The 18371-nt window shown below is 40.9% G+C and overlaps 1 protein-coding gene across 2 annotated transcripts in view; it reads left to right on the top strand.

The window, feature by feature from the left end:
* The window catches only part of LOC115132102 (thymocyte selection-associated high mobility group box protein TOX-like), a 121160-nt gene that overhangs the window by 88661 nt on the left and 14128 nt on the right, over positions 1-18371 (top strand). For both annotated transcript variants that reach the window (XM_029664356.2, XM_029664357.2), the window contains one exon: positions 1209-1469. In XM_029664356.2, coding sequence (XP_029520216.1) covers positions 1209-1469 — 261 coding nt within the window. The remainder of the gene's footprint in view (positions 1-1208; positions 1470-18371) is intronic.

Raw genomic sequence — 18371 nt, 5'->3', positions numbered from 1 at the left:
ACACTGGAATACCATTTGTGATGATTAATTTTCCCCAGTCATTATAAAGGGAGTCAGCATCAGATTGCCTCTGACAAAATTGCTTTTCATTCCCTGGTGAATACCCTCAGTGTGCTTTTGAGAGTGCAAAACCATATTTCTCAGCATAATATTATGTCAAGATGGCCCTTGAAGATACCACAGTGAGGCTTCCTCCTCTACCACCTGATTTACATATGCAGAATCATGAGAACGTTTTTCACCTTGTTCTGATAGAGGGAGAGAAGAGGTATTTAGTCACCTTAGATACAAAACTCATGACGTCAAGACTGTCAGGGGGATTTAGTTAACTCCCATCTCCACCAAATTCAGTTCAGGAATTTGATTGAAATCCCATTATTAATCAGAACATAGAGAAATGTTAGTCAATGTGAGGATCTTTCATTCAAAGAGTTAAAGTAATTGACCGCAACCCTGGTGTTTGTTGCCAGGGCTCCACGAGTAAAGATTTGTTTGGCTTCTTGATTAATAAGCCATTAATCTTCAAAAGACATTGAAGTAAATTATTTTCATCATCACAAACAGATTTCTTTGTTTGTACATGCTCCTGCTTTCTGGACTGACACTGAGGCCCCCTAGTCAGAGAGAGCTTTACATCATTCTGCATTATAACATGCTCTAGGATTGATTTCAAAAGCCGAGTGAGCACATTAGTATTGGATGTTAAAGTAGGATTTGTATATTCATGTCTTCCTACCTAGAGAAGCATGTGCAGTTGTGGTTTCAGGTGAATTCATGGTAGTTTAATCTCCTAATAGATGACTGTAATTTGTGGCATCATGAACGATGGCATTTGCTGTTATTTTTTATTTCATTATCTCAACTCCTATGCTCTACAGTCTCACCATATGGGGCGGCAGGGTAGCCTAGTGGTTAGAGCGGTGGACTTGTAACTGGAAGGTTGCAAGTTCAAACCCCGAGCTGACAAGGTACCAATCTGTCGTTTTGCCCCTGAACAGGCAGTTTAACCCACTGTTCCTAGGCCGTCATTGAAAATAAGAATTTGTTCTTAACTGACTTGCCTTGTAAAATTAAAAAAAATATCACTCCTTTTACCGTAAGAACTCGAGTTAGCAAGGTTTCCAATGTGTTCATCACTAATGGAAAATAAACTGAAAATGTGAACCTTGAACTTGAAACTAATCCCATCACCTTGTCTCCCCTCTCAGAACTATTCCAGTCAGGGCCGAGGAAGCAACAGTGGAGGAGGAGGGGATGAAGACTACGAGATCCCCCCCATTACGCCCCCCAACCACGCTGATCCTTCTCTGCTGCACCTTATGGACCCCGAGTCAGGCTACACCTTTCACTCGCTGCCCCACAACGGCCTGCTCAACCCCTACTCCTACCCGGAGCTGCCCGCAGCCCTCATGATGTCCAACATGCTGAGCCAAGATAGCCATCTTCTCTCGGGGCATAACATGCACTCGGTAAGATTCACCAGTTACAGTCTTTCTCCTCTTCTGTCTCTTCCTCTTCCTCCTCCTCACTCATCCAGAGCTGCAGGTTGGTTTATGTATATCGTCATGGAACGTTTGCTACCACTTTTCTTAAAGCCTGCAGGTATAACACATTAGGATGCAGTTATAATGCATTGCACGACTTGTTTATGAGCATGTATGATAATTGAATTGGTTGTTTTGTCGTCGTTGGACTGTTGTTAGGGTTGGTATGAAGGTATAACCAGTATTTGTTTGCCAATGCAGAGTAGGATTCAATTCAATGTTTTGTTAATTGCCACATATTTTCAGTGTGGCTTCATAAGGGACATGTTCTGGTTTTAGAACAGGGAAACACGCTCGTTTCAATTAGCAGCCGTCTAACAGGCCTATTACAGAGTGTGGAACTAAAGCTTACAGAGACCCCAGCAGACACATGCAACAATTTTGCTTTACACATGATGCTTTTTAACTCCCAGACCTTTGCGACAAACTCCTTCACGTCTATTCAAATCGTCAAACTCAAAAAGATTTGATTCGCTCAAAGTGAACACAGAAAGAGAGCAACGAGCTGTGCGGTGCACATTTTCATTCACTCTCTAATAGACAAGGCGGAAAAAGGGGGTCTTGGAGGAGAAAGGGTTCTCCCTTGTCAGCTACTTTTCTCCTTCATAAGGATGCCGAGGACCTCCATTCCAACGCCAGTAAGCGTCTATTTCACGTGTTAAACATGGTTCACACTGAACATGCAAACACCCCTGGCGTACACATTCAAGTTTTTTAATCACGAAATCGAACGAGATGAATTATGGAGGACCTGCGTGTGAATAATTCAGTTTTATATACTTTCATCTGACACAAATATAACTTTTGGGTTATAAATATTCATGGTTTAATGTGAGCATCCGTGGCATTTATCCTTGGTTAATCAGGTTTTATGTGATTTTGGAATCAAAGTGCATATGTTGTACATTTTATGTGTGTGGCAGACTGGGCTTAAGTCACTGTGTTGAACATACCAGTGAGCTGAATATGGGTGGTAATAGTGATATATAGTAGGCTACGTATTGTGTTTTTTTTGCGTTTATTTCTTTAGTTATACATTTGCCAGTGGTCAGAAAATGCTCGAGCTACTATTTGTCATAGCAAAGACCGCATTAATTGACACAATTGGAATGAGGCATGCACGGGTGCGTGTTCATGTGCATGCCATGCGTATGTGCCTACGCGCACAAACATAGACATTTACGTATGGGAGAAAGCTGCTCCCTTTCCTACCTGGTGTATTAGGCCAATAACATTTGAGAAAGAGAGTCCTGGTTTATTAACAGCTTTTGTTTCACCTTTGCTATAATTTATTTTCAAGTAGTCCTTCAGGGTAATGTTCCATTTTCTTATTTCACACCCCCTTTTCTCATAAATGAATCGTCATAGCCATAAATCACTGCACAAACAGAGACTTGCACACACCGTGAACAGTCCAAAGATTTATGTAACACATTCATGTTTTCCACTTCCTCATTTTAGTACTACTCTACTGGAGCCTGGCTAATAATAGTGACTATTAATATTTCCTGTTGCCTAGCAACCTGAGCAAGTAATAGCTTACTCTGGGAAAAAAAGATAACCGATAAGGAAAAAAATGTAATTCATTTATTATCTCTGGGGACAAGAGGAGCTTATTTCTCAGGCAGAGGCATGGAAACGTATAGCATGAAATATCTTAAAGGAATTGAAGATGAGGATGTTTCATTTGACGTTTTTCCTATGATGTCAATGAACCTTAATTTCATGCCAATAAAGGCATAATTGACAGATGAAATTCATATTTTTGTCATAGCCACAGCACGGTATTTGTGTTTTAGGAACATACTGTGTCGAAAAAGGCAGAAAGTGCGGTTTTTGCAACGTGGGATAATGCAAAACATAAAGGTTTCCTTAGTATTCGATGAAGGCATATGCTGATCATTATTATTATTAAATTGAAACATTATAATTCAGTGTCAAGTGTTTTCTTTCATTGTAGCTGTACTGTAACCGAAAATAAAATGAGTTGATTCAACAGCAATGCCTCAAGCATACAGTTCATATCAGCAATGATAAATATCCTACAGGGTATGTAAACTCCTTTACAAATACAGAACTACAAGCTCAGCTGGAGCAATAGACATGGCTCATCTCTGGGGATGATGTTGCTGGTTTGAGTACAACATTTAGCCTAAGGCTAAAGCTCAGGAAACTTCTCTCTGCTTTAGGATTCTCCATGCACCTCATGGTCTCACATCGCAAACAGTTTTAAAGAGATAGTTCAGGGAAATGACATACTCTTAATATGTGTTGTCTTACCTTGAAAGCAGTCTTTAGGACAAGGAGTGACTGCAATTATTTTGCTTTTGTTAAACTAGCCACTATTTTTTAAATATGTACGTTTGCTGAACTATCCCTTTAAAGGCACATGTGTCATACTCATTCCACAGAGGGCCCATGGTCTGCGGGTTTTCGCTCCTCCCTTGTACTTAATTGGTGAATTAAGGTCACTAATTAGTGAGGAACTCCCCTCGCCTGGTTGTCTAGGGCGTAATTGAAAGGTGGAAAAAAAAAACAGACACAAAAAAAACTGAACCCGTGGAATGAGTTTAACATCCCAGATTTAAGGCATTACAGTATTGTCAGCAGTTGATCTGACCATGAGCATCAACATCATGTTAGAAATAGACATAGTCATATAAGCCCACTTGTTAATTTCTTGTCATAGATGTCTCAAATTGATTTGTTTTATTACTGAGAGCAGTGGCACAAATATCCCAAATCTCTGGTCACTGGTGGAGTACATGATAATACCCTTCCACTCGTTTAGAAACCTCACATTTTTTTCCTATTAATTCATCTCATCTTTGACAGGCTCCTCTCTCTCAGTTCATTCTGACTGCTCAGAAGGCTAAATAATTAGCTGCTAATTCACAGGATGATCTGCAGGAGATGGGGGAAAATGGGCTGAAGCAACTAAATGTTGATACGATATGTAGCTTTTGACTTGGATATGAAAGTAGTATTTTTTATGATAGTTAAATTAAATTCCTATTTTCGTCAAGCTACTGTATGTTTCATCTGAGACTTTGAATCTTAGCCTGCCTTTCTACAATGCATTTGTATGTAGTAGCTGACAACAAACTCTGCCTTTGTTGCTAATTACAATAATGACATACCACACGTTTAAACAGCTAGCAAAATAAGTTTCCAAAACATGCTGGAATGGTTCGGATATGTTATCCTTAATTAGAAGTTTACGGTGGCTTGTTATCGGTAAATTCAGCGGCCCACTACTAATTTGGCTGATGTGCTTTCCAGTGGTCAGACGGCAGTAGCCGACACTACTTATAGAGTAAAGTCTATCGACATGGGTCCAATATCAGCTTACAGTGGTGTACTGCCTCATAGCCATCAGTGGTCCGATAGGTATTTGCTAGCTGGATAGTGTTATAGGAGGATGTAAGGTGTTTACACAAGTGTGATGTTCAAGAAACGTTCTGACCCCCCTGCCCAAAAAACTCTGTTGTCTAAGGGCAGACGAACACAAAGTTTGAATGGGACATTGAACAATACTTCATTTCTAAGCTTGATGGAGATCTCATTATGCCTGCATGGAGAATCCCTATCACTGTCAACGTTGCTTTCTCCTCAGTGTGCTACTGTGGGGGGCGTCATGTTTGACTGGCCACCAGATCCCGAGCCTGGATCGTCTGGCTTATGTTTGCAAGAAGAAGAGGAGGGAATTCTCCGGCAGGCGGCAATGTGTCGAGGATGGGGACAGGCACAGTGCCAAGGGGGACGCCGGGACGTTTAAATATTAAAACTGAACGCCAGCCGACGTCTCCTTACAAGCATAATGAGGGTGGTTTGGCGAACTGCCCACCGCCACAAAAACTCAGTATAATCTGCAAGTTAATGTAGAACTCACATTATTCGAATTAGGGGATTTGTTCAATCTAGTTAAACATGTGGAGCTACGTAACTATTTTTGGCAGGGTGCATCTGTCATTAGACCACAGGCTGCCCGTATTCAGGAATCTCTGTTGTCTAAATACTTTAAATGTGGGTTATTGTTAGACTATGAATAGTGTCTAGTTGGCATTACTGTTGTGATGCAAAGCCAATGTTATTTTCAGACTGTTGAAGGCCATACTTGCTTTATCAATATAAAAAATAGTTGACTATGCTGCTATCCAATAATAACACACGGAAGGGATAGTTCATCCTTATTAGAAAATGTGTTTAAATGGAAGTCAATGTACTCAATGTCACATGTTTTAAATGACATGCCCAAGTATGGAATACTGTCTCCTTGTCCATAGACTCCGTTCAGGGTAAGGGACCAATAAACAATTCTTACATTTGGATGAACTATCACTTTAATCATGTGGGGTGTTTTACTGGTACTTCTAGATGTTCTTTATAACCCGTTTTAGATCTACACAAAGTGTTCGTTTTGAAACTGTCTGTGGCTGTTTGTGTGTGTTTTCGGCATACATTTTAGTCAGACTCACTGAATGTTATCTTAATTTAATCTGTTAAAGGAAATGTGTATTGCATCACTTGGCCTTTAGACCGGGGCATAGACAGCGAGGAAAAACAACACAACCATTTTAAAAGCAGCAACACAAAAAGTGTATCGATGGCTGCAGTTATTGACAGAATCATAGTACATGGAAGGCGAATCAAATGTTGAACAAGGTCAGAATGAGCCAGTCACATATTGTACAAATCAGTATCTGATCTTAGAAACATGAATGGTCATATTCAAACAGCATAACCTCGGGATGAATAATAATGATTACATGTGGGGCTAAAAATGGACGATTTCTGCTGTTTGAAGTGAAGTTAGCAATGAAGTCCCATTCCAGACAGTCTGGGCAGGCCTGAGACACATCTAATATGACCTGCCTGCACTGTTGCCTTCAACTGGAACATATATGACATCTTGTTTCGCTTTCACAGGAACTCAATAATAGTCAGGGCACTATGATTCAGTGTTTAATAGAAGTAAAGCTTTGCTTTTGGATGCTTGTGCATGGATGAGAGTAAAGAAATGAAGAAGTGTGTTGAAGGATTAAACATCAAAAACAAATGAGCATTCATTGCAGCCATGAATATTCATGCTGCTAATTCAAATAACCTTAGGCGACTGTTAAGACGAATGAATATTTAAAACAGCATGGTTGTAGAGTTTTTGTAACATTGCATGAGCTGACTTTCTGAGATTATGAGTATGTTATAATTGAGTAAACAATTGAATTTGGAGAACCACTTTTTATCCTGATGAAAATAGTTATACATTTTCATGTTGCAGTACATATTAGTTCCAGTACAGTAAAGTACTCTAAAGTAAGATTTTATCATGGAGAGAAGAAGCACAAAAGGGAGAAGCATACTCACTATTTAGTATAACTAACATAAACCTAGTACAATTATAACACCAGTATCCAGCAAGTAAGAGCAGAGGGAGGGAAGCGATTTACCAAATTGATACGCACCCCAGAGAGTGAGTAGAAAGGGCACTGACAGACTACACAGACTAAACATGTTGCTTTTCCATGCTAGTCTGAAGAGGGGAACCTGCTTACAGTACACATAGACAGTGGGACACACAGCCCACTTAAAAGGGGCTTGCCATTTCCTTTGAAATGCTAATTAAGCCCAGCACACAACAAGCCATTATTATAGTCATTTGTTTAAATTAAACGCTCTGTGATTCTACAATAGCAGCCGCGGCCCCGCGCACGGGGAAGCCATCACTCTCACCCAGGGAGCGACTGTGGTTAGGGTTAGACAGTCTGTTGGCAGGATTAGGGCCTACTACCTGCTTTCGCCAGCAGTAGCGCTCGCTCAACACAGCTGCTGTAGGCCTACAAGCAAGAGAGGGTGTAGCATACATACTGTAGGACTACTGTACACCCAGTAACACTTTATTTGAAAGGGCTTCATAACGACGACTTCATAACACATTCAGTGCATGACCATTTCTTCATTTACATTGTCTCGCGTGTCGTCCTTTGGGGCGTGAACACAATAGGGCCTACACAATTTACTTGACTGTTATTTCTGTTGTGGAATTGATTGAATGTTATTTCAAAGCATAAGTCAAGTTTATAGAGAATGATAGGCCTTGAACCCGGAGCGTTGCTCATTTTCATGTCTTCCTTTTCCCTTTCTTTAAATCGTGTTTGAAGGGGATCCAAATAAATGGTGCTGTGCTACAAGTGAATTTGACACACATTTTCCATCTAGTCTTTTTCGTATGAGACAGTGCACAGCCAAACAAAGCCTGTTGCGCCAACAACAGCCCTCCCCATCCTGACAATTAGTAATTTGTTATGTTTACACACCATCTCTGTACCATCTCGTTGAGGGGTGCAGAGGAGAAAGAGGAATGAGTCGTACTGTCAGAGCATGTTGCATAAGGTGTGCACATGGAGGAGATTATAGTTTTGACTAAGCTCACTTATGCTCTTCGCAGGAGCGGAAAGAAGTTGGAAAATAACCCCTGACTAGAATTAATGGGTACGCCAGCAGCTCAAGTCAGCTAGGCTTTCTACAGCAGCAGGTAGAAGCAAGCAGTTAGCTCCTATACAGCCATAAGCCAAGCCAAGTTGATTAGGGATACCGGGAGACCTCATCGTTTGCATTGTTATCGGAACGTATGGTTCACTAAAAAATATGCGTCCCTTTATGAACTTATAGACATCTAACCTTTTAAATGCATTATGAGTTTAATCAGTGTTTCCCCTATATTAATTTTAAAAATGGCATGGCATGGGGCCACCATTGATTTTGTTATAATATTTTGAGTCACTGAGATAGCATAAGAGCACGACCTAAGCCATGGCAAATTGTGTAGAATTGCAGGCAATTTGCTTTAGAATAACAACATATTGTCTCTGCGGCCAAGAGTAGGACATAAAAAAAATTGGTTGGATAACCACCCTACTCCCCCCGCTAACTTTGCCACCACTGATGAAAAATATCCCAGGGGAAACACTGGCTTAGTACAGCTGGCCCCACCCTGTCATAACCTGAAATGTATAGTTGTAGTATGCCATTGTTTATTTATGTTTTTAAAGTAATTTGAGTCTTGACACCACAATGCATAGCTTCATGTTGATTTCATGGAGTGTAGTTAAGAGTAGCTACATTTGAATTGAAGGGTAGTTACAGTGGTACTGTAAGAGTAGTTACCTAACCCCACTCCTCTATTTGCCAAACAAAGTGGCAGGGGCAGGCTGGTGAAATGACATATTGTGCCTTTAAAGTGTTAAGGCAGATATGCCATGTCAATATGCAGCAGAATATTGCTCTGGAGTGTTTTTCCTTTCTTTTTCCAATAGAAAATGAAAGTTTGATTGATATCAATAGGTTGTGGCCCTGTGATGCCTCTGTTGCTTGACATTCTGTTGCCGGCCATCTCTCCTGCTGGTCTGATGTTTACAGAGAAACATAGCAAATGGCCATTAAAGGGTCCACATTTTTCCATCGGGCTATTGCTATGGAAATAACCCAGCAGCGTTTGATTAATAGTTCATGTTTGAGTAATAGTTTTATCTTCTTGTATTGCTTCTCGGTCTGCAAAGCCCCATTCAGAGTGCCATGTCAGATAGAAAACAAAGAAAATATCATCCAAATCGACTCAGGTTTTTTTTTAACTTTTTGGGACTCAATGCTGTTTTCAGGTCTCTCCAGAGATGTTTGATCGGGTTCAAGTCCGGGCTCTGGCTGGGCCACTCAAGGACATTCAGAGACTTGTCCCGAAGTTGTCTTGGCTGTGTGCTTAGGGTCGTTGTCCTGTTGGAAGGATCTCTCTGTACTTTGCTCCGTTCATCTTTTCTAGTCTCCCAGTCCCTGCCGCTGAAAAACATCCCTGCAGACAGGTGTGTGCCTTTCCAAATCATGTCCAATTAAATGAATTTACCACAGCTGGACTCCAATCAAGTTGTAGAAACATCTCAAGGATGATTAATGGAAACAGGATGCACCTGAGTTCAATTTCGAGTCTCATAGCAAAGGGTCTGAATACTAATGTAAATAAGTTATTTCTGTTTTTAATTTTTAATACATTTGCTAACATTTATAAAAAACTATTTTCACTTTGTCATTATGGGGTATTGTGTGTAGATTGATGAGGGAAAAAGGTCATTAAATCCATTTTAGAATAAGGCTGTAACGTAACAAAATAAGGAAAAAGTCAAGGGGTCTGAATACTTTCCAGATCCACTGTAGGCCTACCTGGTTTGAAAATGAGCATTTAATTCCCCCACCTCTAAATAACACGGTTGTGTACAGAAACCCACTGGGGCCAATTAGAACGTGAGCAGAGTCAGGAAGTGCGTGGCAGATGCTTTGCCACTCTTTATGAAGAGCCGACCTCCAGGGGCCTCTCCAACAGCTCGTTAGCAAAGTGTTAATGTAATTAGTTTTCACTTAGGACTGTTTTCACCACATTATCAAATACGAGGGCTCAGCAATTTGTGCTTAGTTAGGTCCACCGCTGGGCAAAGGCTTTTAAAAATTTCTCCTTTAGGGTTGACAGTAGTGCCATTGTACATAATATAATTATATATACAGGGTTTGGGAGTAACTGATTAAATGTAAAAAACAATGTCAGTATCTTTTCCAGAAATCATCAAGAATTCTGAGGTTTTACATTGCGAGATGCCTGCCTTGGTTGCAATGTAATCAGTTACATGCAGGAATGGAATTTAAGGATTTTGGGCACTAGCCATCAGGCTAGTTGAGAACATTTTTTACTAGAAAAGTTCTAGCCTCAGGCTAGCGGGCCATCTTCATTTCCATCCTTGGTTACATGTAATACCAGCAAAAATATTGTAATCAGATTACAAATATATTTTTTTTTGTTAAACTAGAGGATTACTCCTTAGATTACTTTTAGATTCAGAAATTATGTATGTGGGAAAAAAATACATTGTGTTACCTTTCTGTGTTCTCAATGACATTCAATTCAGCATTGAAAAAAAGGCGGAAGTTTAAGTTTGTTCCACCTGAGCGAGTCTGTTACACACCAAATGCATTTGATGGATCCTTTTTGTCTTCTAATGCCTCTTGAGGGGAAAGTAATCCAAAACTAACTGAAAGTAATCCAATTACATTTCTGAGTTTGAGTAATCAAAAGTGCAGTTACTGTTTACAATTTGGGACAGGTAACATTTAGAAAGTAATGTACCCAACCATGTGTATATATATGCCATTTAGCAGATGCTTTTATCCATAGAGACTTACATTGAGAGCAGACTTTTTTATATCAGTGCCACAACGGGATTTGAACAGAGCCACACACGACCCATCATTCATATTTTGTAGGTTTAGTTCATATCAACCTAATCTGTTATCCTTTTAAATGGAGGTTATTGGTAGATGTCATGTCTGGTGTGCAAGTTTTGTCTGTATGCTGTATGTTTGAGGGAATACGATGTCAATATCTTTTCCATAAATCATCAAGAGTTCTGAGGTTTTCTGTTGCCGAATGCCTGCCTTGGTTGCAATTTCCTGAGCCAAAGAGCCTGGGCTATAATATGAATTTCCAACCAATATAATCATGTCTTAAATATCATGTGCCACATACATTTACACTTCCTCTTCATAATTGTTTGGTCTGAACAGTATTTCCTTTTGATTTGTGTGGTTCTCTGCACATATGCCTGGATATACTCAGGGTCATGACGTTCAGTCAGACTTACTTACAGAGGAACAGTATGACATGAGTTTCCAGATGTGTGTGGTATATAGTTAAAGCATAAACGTCAGTCTCTTGTTGGTATAGGTAGGGCTATGACCATGTGACTTGACTAGGAAAAACTCTGCCAATCTATAACCAGGAAAAACCAATAACCAGTCACCACAGTTCAAGCCATGCCCATGTTGCTTTTTCTAAACCTGCAAAGGCTTATAGACAACAGCTGCATTAAGCATAAAAGTCAGTTGTTGGAAGAGTCCATTGTCCAGGGAGCTAAGGGGGTACAATAACCAGGGATGGACAAACATTTGAAAATAAAATGGCAAACTACAATTACAAAATACCATAAAGATCAATGTATCAAAATAAACTACACAATACTTGTATTTTGAAATGTATTTAATCAAAATACATGTATTTTGTATTTTAAAATACAGAAATGCATTTGCAAGTAGCCGGCCCGAACAGCAACAACATTCTCAGTAATGGTTACAGAAATGTTTGACTTGATATGGCTGTGATATGTTGTTCTGGATAAGAGTGTCTGCTAAATTACCAAAATGTACAGTAAATGTATATGTGAAAATGAACATACCAGAATTAACTGCAAAGCACAAGTATTATTATTGTCCTCGTTTCAGGGTCATGTCTAGATGACGTACAGCGTGACCTAGTTCTCTTAAACCTGCTACGAAAATTTGATTTTGACAAAAGCTGTATCCCTTCTAGACAAAACCTTGTTTCGGGGCTGAGCTCATTAGAATAATATTTAGCATGCTTTGTAATTGTCTATTCTTACTTACACATTTAGGTTTAGTTCATTTAGCAGACGCTCTTATCACACCATAGTGCCATCAGAATTCTGATACCAATGCCGGGTGAAAGGGGGCCACACAATGGTGAACCACATAAAAAAATGATGTAGAAAGGTATTTTAAAAATACAAATACAAAAATACAGCTCTCGAAAGTATCTTCTTACGAAATACATTGAAGCCAAAAGTATGTGGACACCTGCTTGTCGAAGAGCTCATTCCAAAATCATGGGCAAAAATATGGATTTGGTCCACCCTTTGCTGCTATAAGAGCCTCCACTCTTCTGGGAAGGCTTTCCACTAGATGTTGGAACATTGCTGCGGGGACTTGCTTACATTCAGCCACAAGAGCATTAGTGAGGTCGGGCACTGATGTTGAAAGATTAAGCCTGGCTTGCAGTCGGCGTTCCAATTCATCCCAAAGGTGTTCGATGGGGTTTAGGTCAGGGCCCTGTGCAGGCCAGTCAAGTTCTTCCACACCATTTATGTATTGACCTTATTTTATGCACTGGGGCATTGTCATGCTGAAACAGGATAGGGTCTTCCCCAAACTGTTGCCACAAAGTTGGAAACGCAGAATCCTCTATAATGTCATTGTATGTTGTAGCGTTAAGATTTCCCTTCACTGGAACTAAGGAGCCTAGACCATGAAAACAGCACCAGACCATTATTCCTCATCCACCAAACTTTACAGTTGGAACTATCCATTCAGGCAGGTAGCATTCTCCTGGCATCCACCAAACCCATGACAGGTAAAGTGCATTCAGAAAGTATTCACACCCCTTGACATTTTCCACATTTTGTTGTGTTACAGAGTTAAAAAGTAATCAAATGTAGACTTGTTTGTCACTGGCCTACATACAATACCCCCTCAAATCAAAGTGGAATTATGTTTTAATATTTTTATAACAAATTCATTAAAAATGAAAAGCTGAATTGTCTTGAGTCAATAAGTATTCAACCCCTTTGTTATGGCAAGCTTAAATAAGTTCAGGAGTAAAAATGTGCTTAACAAGTCACATAATAAGTTGCATGGACTCACTCTGTGTGCAATAATAGTGTTTAGCATGATATTTGAATTATTACCTCATCTCTGTAGCCCACACATACAATTATTTGTAAGGTCCCTCAGTCGAACAGTGAATTTCAAACACAGATTCAACCACAGAGACCAGAGAGGTTTTCCAATGCCTTGCAAAGAAGGGCATCTATTGGTAGATAGGTAAAAAAACTGACATTGAATATCCCTTTATGCATGGTGAAATTCTTAATTACACTTTGGATGGTGTATCAATGCACCCAGTCACTACAAAGCTACAGGTGTCCTTCTTAACTCAGTTGCCGGAAAGGAAGGAAACCGCTCAGGGATTTTACCATGAGGTGATGGAGCTGGAGGGTAAGGCTGTCGTCTTATCGGCTTGCAACCAATCATCCTATTTTGTTAGTTTTTCGTATTGTTCAGAACTTGTTTTGTACATATTGTTGCTGCTACCGTCTCTTATGACCGAAAAGAGCTTCTGGACATCAGAACTGGGATTACTCACCTCAAATTGGACGAGGAGTTCTTTTTCAATGAGTCGGACGCAAGTGATATACTGCAGACACCCGACCAGGCCCCGATCCCCGTGATTCGCCGGAGAAGGAAACAGAGATTTCGAGGCAAAAGATCAGGGTGCCTTGCGAGGATCAGGCGACAAGTGGCTAATCTGCCCATGCCTTCCATTCTGCTAGCTAACGTTCAATCGCTGTGAAAAAAATGGGATGAACTGAAAGCCTGTATATCATACCAACGGGACATTAAAAACTGTAATATCTTATGTTTCACCGAGTCGTGGCTGAACGACGACATTAAGAACATACGGCTAGCGGGTTATACACTCTATCAGCAAAACAGAACAGCAGCCTCTGGTAAGACACGGACGGGGGCCTATGCATTTATGTAAACAACAGCTGGTGCATGATATCTAAGGAAGTCTCAAAGTTTTGCTCGCCCGAGGAAGAGTATCTCATGATAAGCTGTAGACCACACTATCTACCTAGAGAGTTTTCATCTGTATTTTCCGTAGCTGTCAACATACCACCACAGAGCGAACTTGGCACTAAAACCGCACTCAATGAGCTGTATTCCTCCATAAGAAAACAGGAAAACGCTCATCCAGAGGCAAACACTCCTGGTGGCCGGTGGCTTTAATGCAGGGAAACCTAAATCAGTTTTACAGAATTTCTATCAGCATGTTAAATGTGCAACCAGATGGGAACAAATTCTAGACCACCTTTACTCCACACACGGAGACGTATACAAAGCTGTCTCTCGCCCTCCATTTGGAAAATCTGACCATAATTCTATCCTCCTGATTCTTGCTTACAAGCAAAAATTAAAGCAGGAAGCACTAGTGACTCTGTCTATAAAAAAGTGGTCAGATGAAGCAGATGCTAAACTACAGGACGGCTTTGCTAGCACAGACTGGAACATGTTCCAGGATTCTTCTGATGGCATTGAGGAGTACACCACATCAGTTGCTGGCTTTATCAATAGTGCATCGAGGACGTTGTCCCCACAGTGACTGTACGTACATACCCCAACCAGAAGCCATGGATTACAGGCAACATTCACACCAAGCTAAAGGCTAGAGTTGCCGCTTTCAAGGAGTGGGACTCTAACCAGGAAGCTTATAAGAAATCCCGCTATGCCCTCCGAAGAACCATCAAACAGTCAAAGCGTTAATACAGGACTAAGATTGAATCGTACTACACCGGCTTCGACGCTCGTTGGAATTGAGCTTGTAAACAGGGCTTGCAAACTATTACAGACTACAAAGGAAAGCACAACCGAGAGCTGCCCAGAGACATGAGTCTACCAGATGAGCTACGTAACTTCTACGCTTGTTTCGATGCAAGTAACACTGAAACATGCATGAGAGCATCAGCTAGTCCAGATGACTGTTTGCTCACGCTCTCTGCAGCCAATATGAGTAAGACCTTTAAACAGGTCAACAGAAGGATTACCAGGATGTGTACTCCGAGCATGAGATGACCAGCTGGCAAGTGTCTTCACTGACATTTTCAACCTCTCCCTGTCTGAATCTGTAATACCAACATGCAGACCACCATAGTCCCTGTGCCCAAGAACACTAAGGTAACCTTCCTAAATGACTACCGAACCATAGCACTCCCCGTCTGTAGCCATGAAATACTTTGAAAGGTTGGTCATGGCTAACATCAACACCATTATCCCAGAAACACGAGACCCACTCCAATTTGCATACCGCATCAGCTCCATAGATGATGCAATCTATATTGCACTCCACACTGCCCTTTCCCACCTGGACAAAAGGAACACTTATGTGAGAATGCTATTCATTAACGACAGCTCAGCATTCAACACCACAGTGCCCTCAAAGCTCATCACTAAGAACGCTGGGACTAAACACCTTCCTCTGCAACTGGATCCTGGACTTCCTGACAGGCAGCCTCCAGATTTTAAGGGTTAGTAACAACACATCCGCCACGCTGATCCTCAACACGGGGGCCCCTCATGGGTGCATGCTCAGTCCCCTCCTATTCTCCCTATTCACTCATGACTGCACAGCCAGGCACTACTCCAACACCATCATTAAGTTTGCTGATGACACAACAGTGGTAGGCCTGATCACTGACAACAATGAGACAGCCTATAGGGAGGAGGTCATAGACCTGTGGTGTAATGACAACAACCTCTCTCTCAACGTGATAAAGACAAAGGAGATGATTGTGGACTACAGGAAAAGGAGGACCGAGCACGCCCCCATTCTCATCGACGGGGCTGTACTGGAGCAGGTTGAGAGCTTCAAGTTCGTTGGCGTCCACATCACCAACAAACTAACATGGTCCAAGCACATCAAGACAGTCGCAAAGAGGGTTCTTCAAAACCTATTCCCCTCAGGAAACTGAAACGATTTGGCATGGGTTCTCAGATCCTCAAAAGGTTTTACAGCTGTACCATCGAGAGCATCCTGACAGGTTGCATCACTGCCTGGTATGGCAACTGCTCGGCCCCCGACCGCAAGGCACTACAGAGGGTAGTGTGTACGGCCCAGTACATCACTGGGGCCAAGCTTCCTGCCATCCAGGACCTCTATACCAGGCGGTGTCAGAGGAAGGCCCTAAAAATTAGACACCCTAGTCATAAACTGTTCTCTCTGCTACCGCACGGCAAGCAGTACCGGAGCTCCAAGTCTAGGTCCAAGAGTCTTCTAAACAGCTTCTATCCCCAAGCCATAAGACTCCTGAACAGCTAGTCAAATGGCTACCCAGACTATTTCAAAGCCACTTTAATAACCCTACCTGCGTGTACATAATTACCTCAATTACCTCGACACCGGTCCCCCCGCACATTGACACATTGACTTTGAACCGGTACCCCCTGTATATATTTTTATTTACTGCTGTTCTTTAATTATTATTTTTTCTTATCTCTTACTTTTTTAAAAGTATTTTCTTATAACTGCATTGTTGGTTAAGGGCTTGTAAGTAAGCATTTCACTGTACCTGTTGTATTCGGCACATGTGACAAATAACATTTGATTTGATTTGACTTTAAAACAGTGACAGAATTTAATAGCTGTGATAGTAGAAAACTGAGGATGGTTCAACAATATTGTAGTTACTCCACAATAATAAACTAGTTGACACAGTGATAACATATAGCAAAACATGCATCCTGTTTGCAACAAGGCACTAAAGTAATACTACTAAGAAATGTGGCAAGCAATGAACGTTTTGTCCTGAATAGGTTTGGGGCAAATCCAATACAACACATTACTGAGTACCACTCTCCATATTTTCAAGCATAGTGGTGGCTGCATCATGTTATGGGTGTGCTTGTAATTGTTAAGGCCCAGGGAGTTTTTCAGGATAACAAATAATTGGAAAGCAGCTAAGCACAGGCAAAAGTCTAGATGAAAACCTGGTTCAGTCTGCTTTCCACCAGACACAGGGAGATGAATTCACCTTTCAGCAGGATAATAACCTAAAACTCAAGGCTAAATTTACGCTGGACTTGCTTACCAAGAAGACAGTGAATGTTCCTGAGTGGCCGAGTTACAGTTTTGACATAAATCTACTTGGAATCTATGGCAAGACCTATGGCAATGATCAACAACCAATTGGACAGAGCTTGAAGAATTTGGAAAAGATTAATGTGTAAAAGTTGCAAAATCCAGGTGTGGAAATCACTTAGAGACTTACCCGGAAAGACTCACAGCTGTAATCGCTGCCAAAGGTTCTTCTACAAAGTATTGACTCAGAGGTGTGAATACTTATTGAAATTAGATATTTATGTATTTCATTTTCAATACATTTACATTGTTGGGTATTGTGTGAGAAATAAAATGTTTTTTTTATCAATTTTGAAGTCAGACTGTAACACAACAAATATGTGGAATAAGTCCAGGGGTATGAATATGTACTTTCTGAAGGCACTGTACACATTCTCACCCATTTGAAATCGATACACAGCCCTTGGGAGACGTTTTAGAGATAACCTTACCCTTTCTGGGTTCCATTTTGCTTTTCATTTGATGTGTAAATATACGTATGTGCTGGGTCCTCTGATTAAACAACCACTCCCTCTCTCTCTCCCTCCCCCCTCTCTCCAGTTTTGAGAGTGACGCAGGTATCAGGCTGTCAAATCTAATCTCATCTTCTCTGCACAGTGCTGTCCATGCAGAATTACAGCAACCCCTCCCCCCTTCCCCATCGTCCTCTTCCCCTCTCTTCCTCTCCACATTTCTGACAACAGCAATTGTATGGGCCTAGAGCTGACACTTTCAAATCCAGGCCTAGACTTGCGAACTGAAAATCTATTTACCATGTATATACAATTTTGTTATATGTTTATAGTATAGTGCAATCAGCAGTCTGTGACTGTGTGGTGTAGTGGTTGGGGAGTGGCCATTTCTATTTTGATCTGTGAACAAGACTGCACATATTATAACTGCAGGTTCAGTTCATTTGAACGACCATCTTGCTTTTATGCCATCAGTAAGCTGCTTTTACTGTACAACGGCATTGACACTTGAACGTATAGGCTACCCAGCTTTACAAATGATACTCATCCGTTCCATTTCCTCAGTATTCTATTCCATCTGAGTCGATGTTCCATTGACATTTTGTTTCTTCTCTGTCTAGTGTAGCCAACTATCATACTGTATACAGAGAGAAAATGGTGCAATGAGAGAATTTCCTTTTTTTCTCTCTCTCTGACGGGTTGCTGTGCTTTGCCATTTATAAGTATAAATGATTTTTCCTGGAGATTATTTTGCTTTTCAGTTTGTCATTTCATTAGCTCTACTCCAAT

The sequence above is a fragment of the Oncorhynchus nerka genome, linkage group LG7, assembly GCF_034236695.1.
Source record: "Oncorhynchus nerka isolate Pitt River linkage group LG7, Oner_Uvic_2.0, whole genome shotgun sequence".
Taxonomy (NCBI): Eukaryota; Metazoa; Chordata; class Actinopteri; order Salmoniformes; family Salmonidae; genus Oncorhynchus; species Oncorhynchus nerka.
The sequence above is the reverse complement of the archived record's forward strand: the minus strand, read 5'-3'. Positions and strand labels throughout refer to the sequence as shown.